Raw genomic sequence first — 22,407 nt, 5'->3', positions numbered from 1 at the left:
TGAAGTAAGCCAGAAAGAAAAACACCAATACAGTATACTAACTCATATATATGGAATTTAGAAAGATGGTAATGATAACCCTGTATGCGAGACAGCAAAAGAGACACAGATGTATGGAACAGTCTTTTGGACTCTGTGGGAGAGGGAGAGGGTGGGATAATTTGGGAGAATGGCATTGAAACATGTATAATTTCATATATGAAATGAATCGCCAGTCCAGGCTCAATGCATTATACAGGATGCTTGGGGCTGGTGCACTGGGATGTCCCAGAGGGATGGTATGGGGAGGGAGGAGGGAGAGGGGTTCAGGATGGGCAACACGTGTACACCCATGGCAGATTCACGTTGATATATGGCAAAACCAATACAATATTGTAAAGTAATTAGCCTCCAATTAAAATAAATAAACAATGCAAAGAAATTGAGGAAAACAACAGAATGGGAAAGACTAGAGATCTCTTCAAGAAAATTAGAGATACTAAGGGAACATTTCATGCAAACATGGGCTCGATAAAGGACAGAAATGGTATGGACCTAACAGAAGCAGAAGATATTAAGAAGAGGTGGCAAGAATACACAGAACAACCGTACAAAAAGGATCTTCATGACCCAGATAATCACGATGGTGTGATCACTCAGCTAGAGCCAGACATCCTTGAATGTGAAGTCAAGTGGGCCTTAGAAAGCATCACTATGAACAAAGCTAGTAGAGATGATGGAATTCCAGTTGAGCTATTTCAAATTCTGAAAGATGATGCTGTGAAAGTGCTGCACTCAATATGCCAGCAAATTTGGAAAACTCAGCAGTGGCCACAGGACTGGAAAAGGTCAGTTTTCATTCCAATTCCAAAGAAAGACAATGCCAAAGAATGCTCAAACTACCGCACAATTGCACTCATCTCACATGCTAGTAAAGTAATGCTCAAAATTCTCCAAGCCAGGCTTCAGCAATACCTGAACCATGAACTTCCTGATGTTCAAGATGGTTTTAGAAAAGACAGAGGAACCAGAGACCAAATTGCCAACATCTGCTGGATCATGGAAAAAGCAAGAGAGTTCCAGAAAAACATCTATTTCTGCTTTATTGACTATGCCAAAGCCTTTGACTGTGTGGATCACAATCAACTGCGGAAAATTCTGAAAGAGATGGGAATACCAGACCACCTAACATGCCTCTTGAGAAGTCTGTATGCAGGTCAGGAAGCAACAGTTAGAACTGGACATGGAACAACAGACTGGTTCCAAATAGGAAAAGGAGTATGTCAAGGCTGTATATTTTTACCCTGCTTATTTAACTTCTATGCAGAGTACATCATGAGAAACGCTGGGCTGGAAGAAACAAAAGCTGGAATCAAGATTGCCAGAAGAAATATCAGTCACCTCAGATATGCAGATGACACCACCCTTATGGCAGAAAGTGAAGAGGACCTAAAAAGCCTCTTGATGAAAGTGAAAGTGGAGAGTGAAAAAGTTGGCTTAAAGCTCAACATTCAGAAAACGAAGATCATGACATCCGGTCCCATCACTTCATGGGAAATAGATGGGGAAACAGTGGAAACCATGTTAGACTTTATTTTTTGGGGCTCCAAAATCACTGCAGATGGTGACTGCAGCCATGAAATTAAAAGCCGCTTACTCCTTGGGAAAAAAGTTATGAGCAACCTAGATAATATATTCAAAAGCAGAGACATTACTTTGCCGACTAAGGTCCATCTAGTCAAGGCTATGGTTTTTCCAGTTGTCATGTATGGATGTGAGAGTTGGACTGTGAAGAAGGCTGAGCACCGAAGAATTAATGCGTTTGAACTGTGGTGTCGGAGAAGACTCTTGAGAGTCCCTTGGACTGCAAGGAGATCCAACCAGTCCATTCTGAAGGAGATCAGCCCTGGGATTTCTTTGGAAGGAATGATGCTAAAGCTGAAACTCTAGTACTTTGGCCACCTCATGTGAAGAGTTGACTCATTGGAAAAGACTCTGATGCTGGGGGGGATTGGCGGCAGGAGGAGAAGGGGACAACAGAGGATGAGATGGCTGGATGGCATCACTGACTCGATGGACATAAGTCTGAGTGAACTCCGGGAGTTGGTGATATACAGGGAGGCCTGACGTGCTGCGATTCATGGGGTCACAAAGAGTCGGACATGACTGAGCGACTGAGCTGAACTGAACTGATATTTAAAAAAATAAAATAATGGTTATGTAGCAATACAAACAATACAAGCTATAAGATAAGTGAAAAACAACATTACAACTAAATATTTTTCAATAGAAAATTAGAATAGAAATAATTGCATCCCTTCAACAAAAAAAAAAGGAAAGAAAAATAAACAAATGATTAGAATAAAATAAGAGGGAGGAAACATACATGATGATATTTTCTTGCCAAGTACTCTACAATATCCATTAGCTTTTAAAAAATCTGTATTACATCAAAAGCATTGCTTTAAATCATATTTATTTAAGAAAAGACTTCTTGGAGAAATAGAAATATCATGACAGCTTTTATCTGCCTCACATATCTCTATTCTCCTAGAGGACAATAAACTGATTAGTTTGCTTTCTTATACAGCAATCTGTCTATTGCTAGTTTAATTCTTATCATGAAGTTTAGGTCACTGAATTAGAAACAGAAGCCAGTATTGTAGTTTGTACTCAGGAATTACAATCATAGTTAAAAGGCAAACTCTTTCTTGAGTCACCCTGCTCATACTACTAGAAGAAATCTACAAAGTCATCTGCTAAATGTTTCAGAGTCTATAAATGCTGGTGAACTACATTAAAAAATAAGATGAGGCTGAATCAACTAGAAGCATTTAAGTCCACGCAGCATGTTACTATTATGATTCAGGGCATGAGCTCACTAAGAAGAAAAATCCTTCCAACCTTTTCCAAATGTTCAAATCTAATCACGTCTCAAGCTTATTATCATTGTAAATTAATAGTCACAATCATAGACTCAATTCTGGGCTGAGAGAAAATCAACAGCCTCTGTATCCAGAGCTCCTTCTGGTTTATGTTCTGCATATGTGGCTCATTTATTTTTCTCAACAAATATGTTCACATTTTTGATTGTATAGTTAAATATTTCAATTTTATTCTGCCATTCACTAAACTAGATGTAAATTAATTTGAAGGGAACATGATGGCGATGGAACAATCTCCTTCCTTGAAAACAAATGCATCATCTCTGTCCTGATGTTTATGTTCTGTGAAATTCCTCAGCTGACTTGGAAATTTATATTTCAGTGGGGTGCCGTTATATGCTGTGGTGCTCTGCCACAATCACTCCAATCCACACTTGAAGAAGAAATCTGGGGAAACATTTTTACGGTCCGTTTTCCAAATGCACTTTTTATTTCATTTTAAAGTGTATCTTTATTGAGACTCGTTTTTCAAAGGTAAAATGATCTATGCATTTTAAACATGTTTGTTTTGCCCAATAGTTATAAGATATTATTCGACAACACATTTCTCTACTCACTGATAACAGAAAATGTTAATCTTATAGTCAAAAAACAAAATGAGAAGAAAAGAAGTTCTGTATACATTTAAAATGCGAGAAATATACAGAGGGTAACTAGGCTGTAATACAAAGTTTTATGGGTCATAGTGACAGCACCTATTCTGAAACATATGTTATCTGCATGGCGCTTTAAAAATAGGGAAAAAAAAAGAAAACATCATTCAAAAACGATGTACTAGGCTTTAGTATTATGAAACTGTCAAAATTTCCTATGAATGGGTATTTCCATATCTTCCTTGACACTTGAAACTGAATTGAGTATGGTTTAGAAAGCATTTAATACAGCATCTTCTGATCTCTATCAGAGCTGCCTCAAGCTCTGATTACAGCATTTACTACTCTCTTGCCTTGAGCAAGTTAACTGCAGTATCTGTGTGCAAAGTGTGTTATCAATGAGATAAGCAGAACAATGTCTCTTCTATGTCATAGTGGAGTTGGAAAGGTAAGTGAGGGAAAAAGGAAGAATTCATGCAGACTTAGTTCTCTATGAGTCAAATATGAGCTGGGTAGTTTCCTAGAAAGACCTTAAAAAAAAAAAAAAAACCTCTATGCAGCAAATAAAAATTCCAATGGTATAGGTGAAGATTACAAGTTATCAAGTTATATTTTTCTCAGGGTCACAAAAATATATGGCAAAGGTGGAATTTGAATCCCGATCTCTTCATTTCAGGGATAATGAGGTGACGGGCTGTCCTGGTTTGCCTTGGCCTGTCCCAGTTTTGGATCTGAAAGTTTGGAGTCCAGGCACACTGGGACTGTTGGATTTTGAGTTTTAAGGCTCTACTACAAAGCCACAGTCATCAAGACAGTATGGTACTGGCACAAAGACAGACATATAGATCAATGGAACAAAATAGAAAGCCCAGAGATAAATCCACACACATATGGACACCTTATCTTTGACAAAGGAGGCAAGAATATACAATGGAGTAAAGACAATCTCTTTAACAAGTGGTGCTGGGAAAACTGGTCAACCACTTGTAAAAGAATGAAACTAGATCACTTTCTAACACCGTACACAAAAATAAACTCAAAATGGATTAAAGATCTAAATGTAAGATCAGAAACTATAAAACTCCTAGAGGAGAACATAGGCAAAACACTCTCAGACATAAATCACAGCAGGATCCTCTATGATCCACCTCCCAGAATTCTGGAAATAAAAGCAAAAATAAACAAATGGGATCTAATTAAAATTAAAAGCTTCTGTACAACAAAGGAAAATATAAGCAAGGTGAAAAGACAGCCTTCTGAATGGGAGAAAATAATAGCAAATGAAACAACTGACAAACAACTAATCTCAAAAATATACAAGCAACTTCTGCAGCTCAATTCCAGAAAAATAAACGACCCAATCAAAAAATGGGCCAAAGAACTAAATAGACATTTCTCCAAAGAAGACATACGGATGGCTAACAAACACATGAAAAGATGCTCAACATCACTCATTATTAGAGAAATGCAAATCAAAACCACAATGAGGTACCACTTCACACCAGTCAGAATGGCTGCGATCCAAAAATCTGCAAGCAATAAATGCTGGAGAGGGTGTGGAGAAAAGGGAACCCTCCTACACTGTTGGTGGGAATGCAAACTAGTACAGCCACTATGGAGAACAGTGTGGAGATTCCTTAAAAAATTGCAAATAGAACTACCTTATGACCCAGCAATCCCACTTCTGGGCATACACACGGAGGAAACCAGAATTGAAAGAGACACATGTACCCCAATGTTCATCGCAGCACTGTTTATAATAGCCAGGACATGGAAACAACCTAGATGTCCATCAGCAGATGAATGGATAAGAAAGCTGTGGTACATATACACAATGGAGTATTACTCAGCCGTTAAAAAGAATTCATTTGAATCAGTTCTGATGAGATGGATGAAACTGGAGCCAATTATACAGAGTGAAGTAAGCCAGAAAGAAAAACACCAATACAGTATACTAACACATATATATGGAATTTAGGAAGATGGCAATGACGACCCTGTATGCAAGACAGGAAAAAAGACACAGATGTGTATAACGGACTTTTGGACTCAGAGGGAGAGGGAGAGGGTGGGACAATTTGGGAGAATGGGAATTCTAACATGTATACTGTCATGTAAGAATTGAATCGCCAGTCCATGTCTGATGTAGGGTGCAGCTTGCTTGGGGCAGGTGCATGGGGATGACCCAGAGAGATGTTGTGGGGAGGGAGGTGGGAGGGGGGTTCATGTTTGGGAACGCATGTAAGAAAAAAAAAATAAATAAATAAACATAAAAAAAAAATACACTAAAAATCAAAGTTATTGACCTGCATGTTTGTCTTCCTTTTCCTTTTATTACTATCTATCTTGTTACAAAATTAGCTTGTCTTTACACTGTTTTGAAAACCACCATCCTGATCTATAAGACTCTGATCCAATAAGTTCAGAAAATAATTTTCATGTTGGCATATTAAAGGCCCTGAGAAATCCTGCAGTAACATTTCCAGTTACTTTAACTGGTCAGCATTGCCCAAACTAATAACCATTAAAAATTTTTCTTTAACATCAATTAATTTCTATAAAAATAGCATTTGTATAACATACTTTGGGCTGTCAAAAGTTTTATAGTCTGATTCATTTTATACAGCCATTTACAAAATAGTATCATTTATTCAGTTAAAATTATTATAAACTAGGCAGACGCTTTGGCTCAGAGGGTAAAGCGTCTGCCTGCAATGCAGGAGACCTGGGTTTTATCCCTGGCTCAGGAAGATCCCTTGGAGAAGGAAATGGCAACCCACTCCAGTATTCTTGCCTGGAAAATCCCATGGACAGAGAAGCCTGGTAGACTGCAGTCCATGGGATTGCAAAGAGTCAGACACAACTGAGCGACTTCACTTTCACATTCATTACAAACTAAAGGATATCTCCCTAGAGAATCACATAATATAATTACTCTGTTTCTTTATCACAAAATTATCAACATTGTCAAAAATGATGAGCTCTAGGAATAATAATTAAGCTTGTAAGAAAGTTTACAAAGTCTCTCTTTTCTTTAAGCTTCTTGGCAATGGCCTGAAATCAACTAACGCCATAGAAAAGAAAAAAAGAAATACATTATAAACTTAAAATTATTCACTTCTCTTCATTTCCAAGTCAAGTGAAGTCTACCCTCTGGGAAAGAGCTGTCTGTGATAAGGTCATCTCTACTTTCCTCTAAAGCCTTTTAAATACATGCCCTTTGTAGCTTCACTGAATAAAATCACAGAATCTTCATTAAGATCCAACATCACTGGAACAACAGGAACTCTCACTCATTGTCAGTGGAAATGCAAAATAGTACAGTTACTTTGGGAGATATATATATCATTTCTTACAAAACTAAACATAGTTATATGTAATCAAGCCAACACACTCCTTGGTGTTTACCCAAAGGAGTTGAGACATGAAGCCCACTCAAAAATCATCACACATGTTAATAGCAGCTTTATTTATAACTGCCAAAACTTGGAAGCAACCAAGATAGTCTTCAATAAATAAAAGATAAATAATGTGAGGTACATGAAGACAAAAGAATATTATCAGAGTTAAAAAGGAGTGAGCTACCAAGGCACCGAAAGACTCAGAGGAATTTTAGATGTAAATGACTAAGTGTAAGAAGCCAATCAAAAAAGGGCACATAGTACATAATTCTAACTGTATGACTTTCTGGAAAAGGTGTAACTGCAGAGATAGAAAAACGATCAGTCAATGGTGGCCAGGCCAGGTGTTGGTGGTGGGAGGAGGGATAAATAAATGAAATGCAAAGGGCTTTTAGAGCCACGGAAATGCTCTGTATGAAACAATAACAATGAAAGCATGCTATTATCTATTTATCGAAACCTGTAGAATGCGCAAGGCTGAGAGTGAGTGGGCTTTTCTTTCCTTTGTTTATTTTTATATTGGATTTTAATTTTATTCACTTCCATATAACAGCATATATAAAACGTGGCACAGAAAAAAGCATTTATGAAACTTGCTCACTCCTTTGAGATTGGCACAGATTACATACTTTAGAAAAAAGAAAAAGCCAAAGAGGGAAGAATTTTCATCTCTAAGGGTAGATTTTATTTGGAGATAGCCAAAAGTCATTTTGAGACTAAGTCTTGTGAAATGTGGTAGGGAAAAGCCTGAACAAAACAAACAAACAAAACTGAAAAAAAGGGTGAATGGTAACATAAACTATGGACCTTGGGTAATTACAAGCCATGTGTCAACATAGGTTCCTCAATTCCAACAGGGAAGTTGATATTGGAAGACGCGGTGAGGTATAGGAAAAGGGTACATATAGGAAATCTGTGTACTTTCTGCTCAATTTTGCTGTGAACCTAAACCTGCTCTAAAAATAATGTCTTAATTGTTGTTTAGTTGCTCAGTTATGATTGAGTCTTTGCTACCCCATGGACTGCAGCATGCCAAGCTTCCCTGTCCTTCCCTATTTCCCAGAGTTTGCTCAAACTCATGTCACTGAGTCAATGATGTCATACAATCATCTCTTCCTGTCATCCCCCTCTCCTACTGCCTTCAATCTTTCCCAGTGTCAGGGTCTTTTCCAAGGAGTCAGCTCTTTGCATCAGGTGGCCAGAGTACTGGAGCTTCAGCTTCAGCATCAGTCCTTTAGTATTCAGGACTGATTTCCTTTAGGATTGACTGGTTTGATCTCTTTGCAGTCCAAGGGACTCTTAAGAGTCTTCTCCAACACCACAGTTCAGAAGCATCAATTCCTCAGCACTTAGGCTTCCTTATGGTCCAACTCTTACATCAGTACATGACTACTGGAAAAACCATAGCTTTGACTAGACAGACCTTTGTTGGTATAATGTCTAATGTTTTTGCTTTTTAATACTTTGTCTAGGATTGTCACCGCTTTTCTTCCAAGGAGCAAGCGTCTTTTAATTTCATGGCTTCAGTCACATCTGCAGTGATTTTGCCCAAGAAAAAAAGTCTTTCACTGTTTCCATTATTTCTGCATCTATTTGCCATGAAATGATGGGACCGGATTACATGACCTTAGTTCTTTGTTGAGTTTTAAGCCAGCTTTTTTTTCACTCTCCTCTTTCACTATCATCAAGAGGCTCTTTAGTTCCTCATTGCTTTCTGCCATAAGGGTGGTATCATCTGCAAATCTGGGGTTATTGCTGTTTCTCCCATCAATTCTGATTCCAGCTTGTGTTTCGTCTGGCCCAGCATTTCGCATGATGTACTCTGTGTATAAGTTAAATAATCAGAGTGACAATATACAGCCTTGACATACTCTTTTCCCAATTTTGAAATCAGTGCATTGTTCCAAGTCCGGTTCTAAATGTTGCTTCTTGACCTGCATACAGGTTTCTCAGGAAGCAGTTAAGGTGGTCTGGTATTCCTATCTCTTTAAGAGTTTTCCAGTTTGTGTGATCCACACGGTCAAAGGTTTTTTTGTTTTTTGTTTTTTTTTTAATTTATCCTTAAGTCTTAATTAGAAAACTAATGAAAATGCAACATCTTTATAAGCACAGAAGATGTATCACATTTCCAAGAGTGAAAAGACAGCTCCATTGACAAGAAATCAAAATGAACATCTTTTCTATTATTATTTTCTTTGAATAATAAAAATAAGTTTTTAATTCACTGGGAAAAAAAGACTCTTGAAAGTAAAAAGAATATATTGAAAACAATATACACAAATAAACACATTGTCTGGTTTTGATTCACCCACTGGTAGGTAAAGACTTTCCTTAGAGGCCGATATTTTACTTTGTTCACTTCTTAGAAATCTTCAAACAGTTGAAATTTCCTTATTTTTGTAGTCTGAACAATAAAAACAATATTTTCCAGGGTTATTTAAGAACTGATTCCAGCAGAGGTGACCAGCTACAAGTCACTACAATCTTTGATAGAAGGAGGAGCTATTTAAGAGTCATAAATTTGGCAAAAATTACCAATATTAGCATATGGGTTTTAGTGCCTAAATTTGCATATCACATAATCATGGTATTAAATTTGGGAGAAATCTCAGCAATCATGGACATTTATTCCCTTTGCAGATGAAAAAATATGGACATGAGATGAACCCAGATATCATGCATTATAATTCAAACAGTGATAATGCATTTTCATTTTTCTTGGTATAATATGTGTATCTCCATAGTTTAATATATCATTTCTATAACTTTTTATAAAATATGTTATTTTATCAATATCATATTTTTAATTTGAGTTTATTTCAGTTATATAAACACTTTTTAAACCTGAACCACAAAACATAAGAGATAAATCTTGTCAAGCAACTTTTTTGTTGCATGTCAAAAATACTTTAATATTCACTGTAGGGAATGACAACATGCCAGCAGTGAGTTTGGTCATTTAAAACATTCAAAGAGCAGAATCATTTTCATGAAGCCACCACAGCACATTTAATGCATGATGCTAATTACTGAACTCAAAGGGATTATACTATTTTTCAACAGACCTCATAATTAAGAAAGTTTGAATTCCTGTTTTAAGTCTTTTTCTGAGTGTAATGGGATTCTTGGAGGAAAGCCATTATTTAAGGTGACATACAATGCCAGTCCTATATTATGGTTGAATTCCTTAACACCTGCAGGTCCCAACAGACCCAATTCAAACTAGGTCCAAACTGTCCACATGACAAGGTACAATAGATGGTTATATACTGCAAGCCATTGAAGACCCTGAAAACACCAAAAATCTATCTCAAAACAGAAATGTGTGCAAATTAGTTTTAAGATAGTGTCAAATCATCTAAATCATCTGTCTCTTTGTCAACATTTTTTTTTGAGAAAGGGAAAATGCTCACTGCAACTGTCCCATTTAAACCCAGGTGTAGGCTGCCGTCTATGGGATCGCACAGAGTTGGACACGACTGAAGCAACTTAGCAGCAGCAGCAGCCATGATACTTCAGATCTGATTACTATAGAATTTTATATTTCAGCCAGCAAAATAACACTACTTTTCTGCCACAGCTGAGTAAAAGAACACAACAGATGCTCAGGACAAAAATTTAAACCTCATCTTATGGCAATTATAATTATCTATTTTTTCCTTTCCCCCTGTCTTGATATATTCAAAATATTGACTTATTTTTAACTTCATTCCTCTTCATTTCTACAAATCTCTCTTATGTGCCTATTCTGTGCAAATCCCGGCATGAGCTGTGGGGCTACTAGAAGGATGCAGAGTGTCTTTCCGAATCTTGTTTTCAATCCACAAATACCTCTCAACTGAATTTATATTCATATATTACAAATGTAGGGTTGTGATTTTTGCAATTTGGAAAACTCAGCAGTGGCCACAGGACTGGAAAAGGTCAGTTTTCATTGCAATTCCAAAGAAAGACAATGCCAAAGAATGCTCAAACTACCGCACAATTGCACTCATCTCACATGCTAGTAAAGTCATGCTCAAAATTCTCCAAGCCAGATTTCAGCAATACGTGAACCATGAACTCCCTGATGTTCAAGCTGGTTTTAGAAAAGGCAGAGGAACCAGAGACCAAATTGCCAACATCTGCTGGATCATGGAAGAAGCAAGAGAGTTCCAGAAAAACATCTATTTCTGCTTTATTGACTATGCCAAAGCCTTTGACTGTGTGGATCACAATCAACTGTGGAAAATTCTGAAAGAGATGGGAATACCAGACCACCTAACCTGCCTCTTGAGAAATCTGTATGCAGGTCAGGAAGCAACAGTTAGAACTGGACATGGAACAACAGACTGGTTCCAAATAGGAAAAGGAGTATGTCAAGGCTGTATATGGTTACCCTGCTTATTTAACTTCTACGCAGAGTACATCATGAGAAATGCTGGACTGGAAGAAACAAAAGCTGGAATCAAGACTGCCAGGAGAAATATCAATAACCTCAGATATGCAGATGACACCACCCTTATGGCAGAAAGTGAAGAGGACCTAAAAAGCCTCTTGATGAAAGTGAAAGAGGAGAGTGAAAAAGTTGACTTAAAGCTCAACATTCAGAAAACGAAGATCATGGCATCTGGTTCCATCACTTCATGGGAAATAGATGGGGAAACAGTAGAAAAAGTGTCAGACTTTATTTTTTGGGGCTCCAAAATCACTGCAGATGGTGACTGCAGCCATGAAATTAAAAGACGCTTACTCCTTGGAAAAAAAGTTATGACCAACCTAGACAGTATATTCAAAAGCAGAGACATTACTTTGCCCACTAAGGTCCGTCTAGTCAAGGCTGTGGTTTTTCCTGTGGTCATGTATGGATGTGAGAGTTGGACTGTGAAGAAGGGTGAGCGCCAAAGAATTGATGCTTTTGAACTGTGGTGTTGGAGAAGACTCTTGAGAGTCCCTTGGACTGCAAGGAGATCCAACCAGTCCATTCTGAAGGAGATCAACCCTGGGATTTCTTTGGAAGGAATGATGCTAAAGCTGAAGCTCCAGTACTTTGGCCACCTCATGTGAAGAGTTGACTCATTGGAAAAGACTCTGATGCTGGGAGGGATTAGGGGCAGGAGGAGAAGGGGACGACCCAGGATGGGATGGCTGGATGTCATCACGGACTCGATGGATGTGAGTCTGAGTGAACTCCGGGAGTTGGTGATGGACAGGGAGGCCTGGCGTGCTGTGATTCATGAGGTCGCAAAGAGTCAGACATGACTGAGCAACTGAACTGAACTGAACTGAACTGAATAAAATGGAGAGAACTGGCAAGTGTAACAAATCCATTTATTTCCCTCCCTCCTCATGCCACAACCACCATTCAGACAACTACCAGTTATTGTCTGCATTGCTCCTGAAATCTTCCTAAAAGCTCCTATCACCAAGATCTGTTGTCACCCGGACAGCCCATAATCTTTGTGTATCAAACCTATAGCCATCGTTATCCTCTAGAGCGTTCTGGCTGCTCTCGTGCTTGCTAAGTTGCTTCAGTTGTGTCCAGCTCTTTGTGACCCTATGAAACCATAGCCCATCAGGCTGGTCCATGTGGATTCTTCAGGCAAGAATATTGGAGTGGGTTGCCATGCCCTCTTGCAGAAGATCTTCTTGACCCACCTATCAAACTTGAGTCTTTTATATCTCTTGCATTAAGCAGATGGGTTCTTTACCACTAGCATCACCTGGGAAACCCTCAGAATAAGACAAATAATTCCTTAGAGGTCAACAAGGCACATATATGTCTATAAAGTATTCTTTCTCAGAATTCCCTCAAAACTCCTCTGTTCAACTTCCAGTCTTACAGAAATATTTATATTTTCCTTGGACTGGAGACTTTGTGGGAAGTCATGTTCCCTTCCTTCTTCTAATACTTATTTCTCCCTCAGGTTTTAAATTCCATATGATTCCCTCAAAAAAGGAAGCCTTTCTTGCTTACAGATCTGGGAATAGGAGCCTCTTAAGGGTGCTTTCCTTTGTTCATTCAGAAAGCCTTCTGCTAAAGAGTTGCTCTGTGCTAGGCCTACTTCTAGGAGCTAGGAACAAACAAAATCAGGGAACAAACAAACACCAACCAAAAACCCCTGCCTCCATGGCACTTACTTTCAAGGTGAAGGAGCCAGACATTTAACAAACTAATGAATAAATTCATTATGAATACAGTACACAAAGAGGTATTAAATAGAAAAAACTGGAGCAGGGAAAGGGCAGGGGACACACTCTGATGGGTGGGGGGATTGCAGTTTCAAACAGAGAGCCTGTTGCTAGCTTCCTTGAGGAGACGGCATCTGAATAAAGATCACAGAAGGCAGGAGGCTTAGCTTTGCAGATGCGAAGGGGAGAACAGTCCAGAAGAAGGAAGATTCAGTGCTGAGGGGGAAGGTCTCCTGTGCTTAAGAATGGATGGCTAATAAACACATGAAAAGATGCTCAACATCACTCATTATTAGAGAAATGAAAATCAAGGCCACAATGAGGTACCACTTCACACCAGTCAGAATGGCTGCGATCCAAAAGTCTGCAAGCAATAAATGCTGGAGAGGGTGTGGAGAAAAGGGAACCCTCTTGCACTGTTGGTGGGAATGCAAACTAGTACAGCCACTATGGAGAACAGTGTGGAGATTCCTTAAAAAATTGCAAATAGAACTGCCTTATGACCCAGCAATCCCACTGCTGGGCATATACACCGAGGAAACCAGAATTGAAAGATACACATGTACCCCAGTGTTCATCGCAGCACTGTTTATAATAGCCAGGACATGGAAACAACCTAGATGTCCATCAGCAGATGGGATAAGAAAGCTGTGGTACATATACACAATGGAGTATTACTCAGCCATTAAAAAGAATACATTTGAATCAGTTCTAATGAGATGGGTGAAACTGGAGCCAATTATACAGAGTGAAGTAAGCCAGAAAGAAAAACACCAATACAGTATACTAACACTTATATATGGAATTTAGAAAGATGGCAATGATGACCCTGTATGTGAGACAGCAAAAGAGACACAGATGTGTAGAGCGGACTTTTGGACTCTGTGGGAGAGGGAGAGGGTGGGATGATTTGGGAGAATGGCACTGAAACATGTATACTATTACGTAAGAAATGAATCGCCAGTCTATGTTTGATGCAGAATTCAGGATGCTTGGGGCTGGTGCATGGGGATGATCCAGAGAGGTGATGTGGGGTGGGAGGTGGGAGGGGGATTCAGGATTGGGAACTCATGTACACCCATGGTGGATTCATGTCAATGTACAGCAATACCAATACAGTACTGTAAAGTAAAATAAAATAAAAAATAAAAAGAATGGGTAGAAAGGCCACCATAAGTGAAGCAGAGGGAGCAAGGGAAGAGCCCAGAAGAGGAAGGCAGGGTATGTGCAGCCACATGAGCCAAAGGGATGCATGTAGCTTTTATTCCAGTGGCAGAGACGGCCACCGAGTGGCCTGGAGAAGAACAGAGGTGAAACAGGAGGGAAGGGGCAGGCACAACATTTGAAAGAACAGCATAGCCCCAGGACATGACATGATTAGAACTAACTGGATCCAAGATGGTAGATGAGTCAACTTCCACTAGACCTTGAGCCTCAGTATACATACTCACTGTAACACATCAGGAAGCTAAGTGACATAACCTCAGGGGACATGACAGTTCCAAGGCCAAAAGTGGGTGGAGGCCCCATTCCTGGAAATCCGCACCCCTTCTCCCAAAATATCTAGAATACTTCTCCCACTCATTAGCGAATGAAATTAACTGCCCCTATAAACACTGACAACCCCAGACCTTGGGACCATCCTCACCTTTTGAGATGGCCCACACTCTGTCTGTGGAGTGTGTTTCTCACTAGATAAATCCACTTCTTACCTATCACATTGTCTCTCACTGAACTCTTTCTGAGCTGAGACATCAAGAACCTGAGCTTCATTAAGTCCTGAAACCAGGTGAGACTTCAGTTAAAAGACCAAGGATTGAAGTCCCAGTCTGAGTTACACAGTGTCAGCAGCATAATACAATTTAAGTTTTAAAAAGACCACAAGCCTGGAAGATAGAAGGACAAATGTAGAGCAAGGGAATCCAGTCTGGGAAATCATTGCAATATCCCCAGCAGCAAGGCCATGGTGGCTGGGTGTCAGGGGGTGCAGAAGAAGTAGGATGTGCTGACAGATTGGCTGTAGGCTACAGGGTGAGAGAGAAGTCAAGTCCTTGGTTGAAAGGATAACTGTGAAGACAGGGTTTCTATCCAACTGAGAGTGGAAGACTGTTACAGGAATAATTTTTCAGGGCCTGAAGAGGCAGCAGGGGTAGAAATCAGAAGTTTTAGAGTGTGTTGATTTCCACACATTAGTAAGATATTTCCCTCCTAAGTTATAAGGTCATTGCTGGTTTCTAGCCTGAAGACATCTGATACCATGAAGACTAGAAGTTTGTCTTCTCTGAGACCTGTAACAGTGCCCACGTGCAAAGTAAAAACTCAGTAAATGTATATTGAATTGATGAACGATCACTGAACACTAGCAAATTAGCGAAAGAGAATCAGATTTAAAATCTCAGTGCCACAACTCTAGAGTTACTTTTTCGTACAGGATATAAACATGAAAAAATTTAACATTCATAATTAATATTTGGTATTTATTAAAATATGTGAAATATTGACAATTTAAGATTTTACTTGTATTGACTGAATAAGATTGATTTTACTTAGGCAACTACAGTAGCTGCATTAACTTTCAAGGAACACTAAAACTTTAAAATAATCATTAATTTAATAGTCCCACAACTCAATATAAATTATGCAATTTCCAATGCCTAACCACGGAGAGAATTTGATGCAGTGAACTGCATTTTTATAAGTTTTCGTGCCTATAGCATAAGTTTTTATTGTAATATAATAAAACATGATTTAAATGATCAGGCAAAGCATCTGGTACAGTCAATGATCCAAAAGAAAATGTGCAGAGAAAGAACCACATTAGCAATTACTTTCACTCCCTTTCCTTGAACAGATCATATATGCCACCTGTTCATACTAGGAAATGGTATATTGCTCCCTATCTAGATTTTGCTCCTTTCTTCTGTCCATGAGAAAAATCATGGGAGAAACAATCAAGAAAGTCCTGTCTTACTCAACTGAAGAGCTTGATCTCTTGGCACTGCACCCCTCCCAAATTCCCTGGATTGCTCATGCTATTTCATCAATCTGGTTCTTCTTCCCAAGCATCCTCCTCTACTTTTTTTCCTGCTCAACCATGCTCTGCTCAGGCATTCCATCTCTGGAAAGCCTTCTTTACTATCCTACCTACCATACTCTCCTAATCAAGTGTAGGAGCTGCCATATTTTACATGCATTGCTCTGTATTATATAATATTTGCTTACTGACATGTTTGTATCCACCATTGACTGTGGATTAGCAATGGCAAGGGTCATTTTTTAAAAATTACCTTCAGTTCCCAGCTCTGTAGTACATGAGCAATACATGCCCATGTTATGACGAATTCCCAGACAAAGGCACATCCTCCACATGGATTTTCAATACTTTTTACCAAGATTCAAAGGCCATATAAGATATATCTCCTATTGGCACCTATGTTTCCAAAGCTATGCTAAATATTGATAAGTCTTTCTTTGTAAATGTTGTTTTATTTTTGAGCCTAGATTCAAACAGTGACTCAGAGCCTACTTGTTTGGGGGGATGAAGTAGAAAAGAACAGCGTTATTGCTTTGTGAGGCAAAGGAGGACACAGCAAGCTCATGCCTCAAAAAACTGTGTGTCCCAATCTGGGAGAAATTGATGAGGAGTCTCATAGCCATGGTTCAAAGGTGGGGTTTCTGATAAGGATCAGGGTATGTGAAGCACCTTCATTCCTTTAATCTGGATTCATGGCCGTCCCTGAGTTCCAAAGGGTAGGTTCAAACAGTTGCTAATCATGAAAGGAGAGGATGTGCAGACAAGGAGCAGCCAAGAGACAACAGGGCAGCCTTGGGGCAGGGTCCTGGTTCCCCCTCCAGGGATACACATTACTTTATCTTTAAGCTTTTCTGTGGAACAAAACCCCCCAACAAATGGAAGAGCCTATGTTTTTATATTTATAGCCTGTGCTCTCTGGAGTGCCCCACAAGGAAGGGCCATCACAGTCTCTCTGAAACTTGGTAGAAGGGGCCATCAGGGAGCCAGCATTTCAGTCTTGCTGAAATGCTACAGCAAGAAAGGTCACCAACAAAGTGAAATCTGGCGCTACATGTTGGCAATCTTGGCTACATTTTTGGCAGAATATTTGTTCTGCCAAATACTGTTGGCAGAACACATTGCCAGCAAGCTCTCATCCCCCAAATCTGCTTAAACTTTGATGTATGGCACATGAACTTTAATAGTGATATGACTTCCATGAGAAAAAATCATCTGCTTTCATCCTCTCACAGCCGGCAGCTGTGGGAGGCTACAGGATGACTAACAGAGTGTTCAGAGGAACACGTCAGCTCCATCTGAGGGTGAGTGCCACATGCAAGCTCCGTCAGAGAACTATACTGGCACCATGTCTGGGTGCGGGGAAGCCTGCAATCCCACCAGATGGGATCCACAGTCAGGTCCCTTTTGACAGCAGGTGAAGACAGACATTGATGGCTGTCCCCTTGTGGACTCTCAGCAATTCCATTGCACGAAGACGCCCACAAGACCATAACCCTGTTATAAATGCATATGTGCTGAATCTCAGTCAAGGTCACCAAATAAGAAGCCACCTACTTTTGAGGAAAAATTAGTTCTGGGCTATTCTTTAACATCCCATGGGATACTTTAATTCTGTGTCAAATTCTCACAAAATTAAAAGGATCTATTTACACACCCCAAAGTAGAAAACTTCAGAGCTTCTAATTTTTATCTAGCACCAGACTCACAGCCAGACACAAATTTAAAGGTAAACATTTATATCTGTTTTTTTCCATTTGTGCAGAAAACAAGAGCATCAGCTAAACTTCTCCACGATGTATCAACATAACTGTGAGGGCATCTGAAATAACACACAGATGAACAGATCACTACACATTTGACAATGTTCTGCAACTTTTAATTGTCATATAACTCTAGTTTCATAAAGCAGGTGAACATGATCTCAGCCCACTCACTCTTCCATGCACTCTCCCTTAGGTTTTACTCATCTCTGCTCTCAATAAAGTGACCAACAGAAGAAAAATAAAAACCTTCTTATCAACAGCAGAAATATTCATATTTGGAAGTAAATATAGGCCTGTATGTGTACACACAATGAAATACATTGAATAAACAAGTAAAGACTTAAATGTGCCCAAACCCACAGAGCATTCAAAGATTCTCTGATCGCATAAGGCACTATATTTATTTTGTTAATTATTCAAACAAATTTTTTTTCTTTATAAGACGTCCCAGAGAACAGGCTAATCACCAAAAGTTAGAGACAGAGACAGAGGTGGAGGTGGAGATGGAAGTGGAGGTGGAGGCTGGAATGGAAGTGGGAAAGGAGGTGGAGACGCAGGTGGAGGCAGATCCTGATAGACATGTACCTTAATTGTGGTTGTGTGTGCTCCAGGGTATTCTTTTTCTTCCAGTGTTGACCATCTTTCTATAAACTTAGATACCAGAGAATCATCATAGTCCACTATCTGAAATCCAGAGACATTTGCTCCTCCAAACTGAATTTTTAATAGGTCTCCATCGGTAAATCCCTGGGCAGAAAACACATTTATGTCATATTTTTTTATTAAGAACCAAATATAACTTTGACATTTACCAAATAACTCTATAAACTGTGGTTTTGCAAATTTCAAAAATACCAAAGAGATATAAAAAGCCTATAGTAAATATTTCACGCATTTTATCAGCCAATATTCTTCTTCAGCACTTAGCATCATCTTGGTTATCGTGGTCCTTAATCAATTAATGTCTACTGGTCCTACTTACATAAAATTTCTCCAGATTATTGAAATGGAGTCTTATTTATCCTTATCTAAGGAGAAGAATGGGGTTTTATTTATTATATCTATAACAGAGCACCACCAGATACTTAAACATTAAGCCAGTTCTTCAAGAGCTACAACACTGTGAGATGGTTGTTTCTATTTAAATTGTTCATTCTCTCAGATAATATAAAACCTTTTAAAAGAGAAGGAAAGGTTCCAAATGCTTTGTCATTACTTGAGAACTTAGTTTTTATAAAATGTATTTAATTTTTAAAAATTCACTTCTACTGTACTATTAGGATGAATTCAGTCATCACTAAAACTATCACATGGTGTTTCCACTGACTTCAAATACTGTGCTGATTTAAACTGTACTTCAGTTTAGGAGCACATTCTCCGAATGATGAAATCACAATTTTTAAAAGTCATGATTATAAATATTTTCACTTTATATACTATTCCACATCACTGTGCAAAAGAAGTGAAAATATTTTGAGTCTAAAATGTAAGAGAGTCTTTTCTCTGTTGCTGATATTAAAAATATAGTTTAATATTATTTGTGTGGAGGATAATTATCTACATTTTGTTAGTGAATTATGTTTCTGTTTTTTCTTTTTATCAAAATAATTCAAATAAAGGAAAAATATATATAACAAAAATCATAGATTTTCTGTTCTGCCCCACACACGCATTAGTTAAGCTCTTCAAAACAATCAATTTCAGTAATTTTTTTTTCATGTATTTGCCTCCATATTTCTGCATGAAACATTTTTGCTCTTTTTTTCCTAACTTAACCATGCTAAGTTTTCTTATGAGTTTATACTTCTGCTAGATGAGTAAGTCTCGTAACCAAACCATCTATCTCTTGTCCCATTTTCATGTTCACTGTTTTCATATTTAAAATTCTCTTATTTAGAGTAAAGCCAAACAATGTGCTAGGATTTCATTTTCCTTCTTACATAATATTTCCTTCTAATGTTAATGATATCTGCATTTTTTTCACTACTAGAACTTTCTCTGTACTTATCCTTAATTTTTTCTGGTTGCTCCACAAAAAAATTTCATGTTTATACAAGTAAAGCTTTTTTCAAATAAAATATTCAAACATTGCAAGTAATGTATTTTTCCTGTGTCCTGGGGCCTTCCTCCTTAATGCTGCAACCTGATTGGTTCCTCTTTCAATTTGCTCTGCCATCGTTCCCCTGAAATGCCCCTCCCCACTTTTCTGAGCAGATTCTCTGTATCATTTTTCTTTCTTGTTTTACTCCTTCCTTCTGCTAGAGTCTGCAGAAGTCCTCTGAGACGCATGGAGGTACGTTTTTGGAGACACCGAATGCCTGTAACTACCTTTATTTTGCTCTGACAATTGACCGGTATTTTGTCTGGTCAAAACTTAAAATTTCAATTTTAAATTGAAATCCTCATAATCTGAAGGCATTGTTCCAGAGACTTTTGTTTTTTATTAAAAATTACAATATCACTATTTCTAATCATTTTTTGCATGTGACCTGTTTCATACTCCTCCCTGGCCCACACCTGTCAATACCTTTAAGATCTTTTATTTATCTCTGAAATTTCATGATGATATTTTGTTTAAAATACGAAACCTTCTGTCGTTCATTACTGTGTGTACCCAAGAGGCAGTTGTGTGTCATTCAATACCAGGAATTTTTCTGAACATTTCTTTGATAACTTCCTTCTTCTTTTTTTTCCCACTATTTGTGTTTCTACAAAGTTTATTATTGAGATGTCACTCTTAGGTTAAACATCTCAGTCCCTCAGTCTTCTCCACACACACCATTTTATATTGTATTGTCATTTTGCTACATAATTTGAAAGATTTTCTTAAATTTACCTTCCAAGTTACTCAATTTACATGTGATTTTAGAAAAAAAAAAAAAGTTAATTTCCCAGAGCTCTTTCTTGTTCCTTTTTTTTTAGCATCCTTTTCTTTTCTTTATGTATAACATTTTCTCCTCTTTCTCTGCACATATTCTTAAAATTTGAAGCATTGTTCTGATTCCTGACTGCCCTGTTTCTCTTTACTTGTTTATTTGTACTGTGTCCTTCATGGCAAATATTTTTCTCAAATGCCTAGTAATGCTTGGCAGTCTAAGAGGAAGATGCTGAAATGATTCTTGAAATTTGTATGTGCCCAAGTGGGGCTGGTTGATGAGTGAGCCTCATTGTAGACAGAGTCAAGTGGGTGGATGGGCAAGGCTTTTAATCTGTATATGAAGGGCTGAAGAAAGGAAAATTGCATTCCCTATGACCACTTCTTTATCACTTTATCCCTTTTAATGATATATCGGGAACGGAACCACATCCTGTTGGGGAGGTTAATCAAGCTTTCAGCAATTCCTGAAGAAATGAGCTGACAATAATATCTGAGGATTTTTCTATCTATTACAACCACTTCCTCTTACACTCATTAGCCACTGGAAGGGAAAGCGTGCAAGTCCAATCAAGAGTTTAGAAGATGAAAGCCCTTCAACTTTGGATGGCATTCTTCAATTTTAAATGTCAGGGAAATTTTCAAGTGCTCTAGAAATTCTCAGAAACTGCAGCACTCTACAGATTCTTTGAATCTACTGATTCACCAGAAGTTCCATATGGTGAGGATACAAAGTATTTAGAAAAGGAAAAACACCACTTGAATTCAGATAAAATATTAGATAGACTTTTCCCCAGAAGCATGACAGCAGCAAGAAGTTGCTGTTATTTTTGACTCTTTTTACTTTGGTCATTCAAACACATATTTCCTTTTTCATATCAACTCTCAAATGGACCTCCTTCTGTCATTATTTCTCCATGTTCTGATATAACTTCTCCATCTGGACATTTTTAAAGATCACAGCTTTCAGTGTGGCTCTATGCCGTTCATCAAATAGCACAATTCACATGGGGACTGACTGTCCAGACTGTTCCTTGCACAGAACGGTTCTGGAAAGGCTGATTACAGAGCTGCGTTTATTTTAACTCTTGCTTCTCTAGTCAGGAGTCATTTAGGGTCTATAAGCCAACTGGTAAGTAAGTTCTAAGGAATTTTTAGAGTAGCTATTTCATTGCCAAACAGAAATTTTTTATTGAACAACCAGCTTCCCCAATAGCATGTATGTCTAGGGTTTAATATTCTTTATCAATGCTGAAAACAATACTTATCACTTGTAAAATTGTGGGCTTTTTCAATCTCTCCACGACTACTAGAAGTAATGTCTTGTGATATAACAATCTAATATTGCAGAAGCCACGACACAGATCTTCATTGTATAAATAGGAAACCTCAGAGTCCGATAATGCTGTGGAGAATACATTCTCATTCTCTTCTTTTGTCCCTCTTCTAATCACGTTTTTTCTCAGGTTGGGGAGAGGCAGCCCTCAATTATACAGAGTCACATTTAATAAAGATTGTAAACCTTTGGAACACTAAAACCTGGAGCTCATTTTATTGCTGATTTAAAAATTGTTTTGAAAAACGGAAACATCTAGTGATAATTCTAAATTGACTTTGACTATACTGAAGAAAGGGAGATGCAATTA

At 38.3% G+C, this 22,407-nt stretch overlaps 1 protein-coding gene across 4 annotated transcripts in view; it reads right to left on the bottom strand.

Moving 5' to 3' along the window:
* Positions 1–22,407, bottom strand: part of GRIA2 (glutamate ionotropic receptor AMPA type subunit 2) — a 197,896-nt gene that overhangs the window by 55,590 nt on the left and 119,899 nt on the right. For all 4 annotated transcript variants that reach the window (XM_018061479.1, XM_018061478.1, XM_018061477.1 and 1 more), the window contains exon 6: positions 18,472–18,633. In XM_018061479.1, the coding sequence (XP_017916968.1) occupies positions 18,472–18,633 (162 nt within the window). The remainder of the gene's footprint in view (positions 1–18,471; positions 18,634–22,407) is intronic.

Source organism: Capra hircus, chromosome 17 (genome assembly GCF_001704415.2).
Source record: "Capra hircus breed San Clemente chromosome 17, ASM170441v1, whole genome shotgun sequence".
NCBI classification, from domain to species: Eukaryota; Metazoa; Chordata; class Mammalia; order Artiodactyla; family Bovidae; genus Capra; species Capra hircus.
Note: the sequence above shows the minus strand (reverse complement) of the source record. Positions and strands in the feature narration are given on the sequence as shown.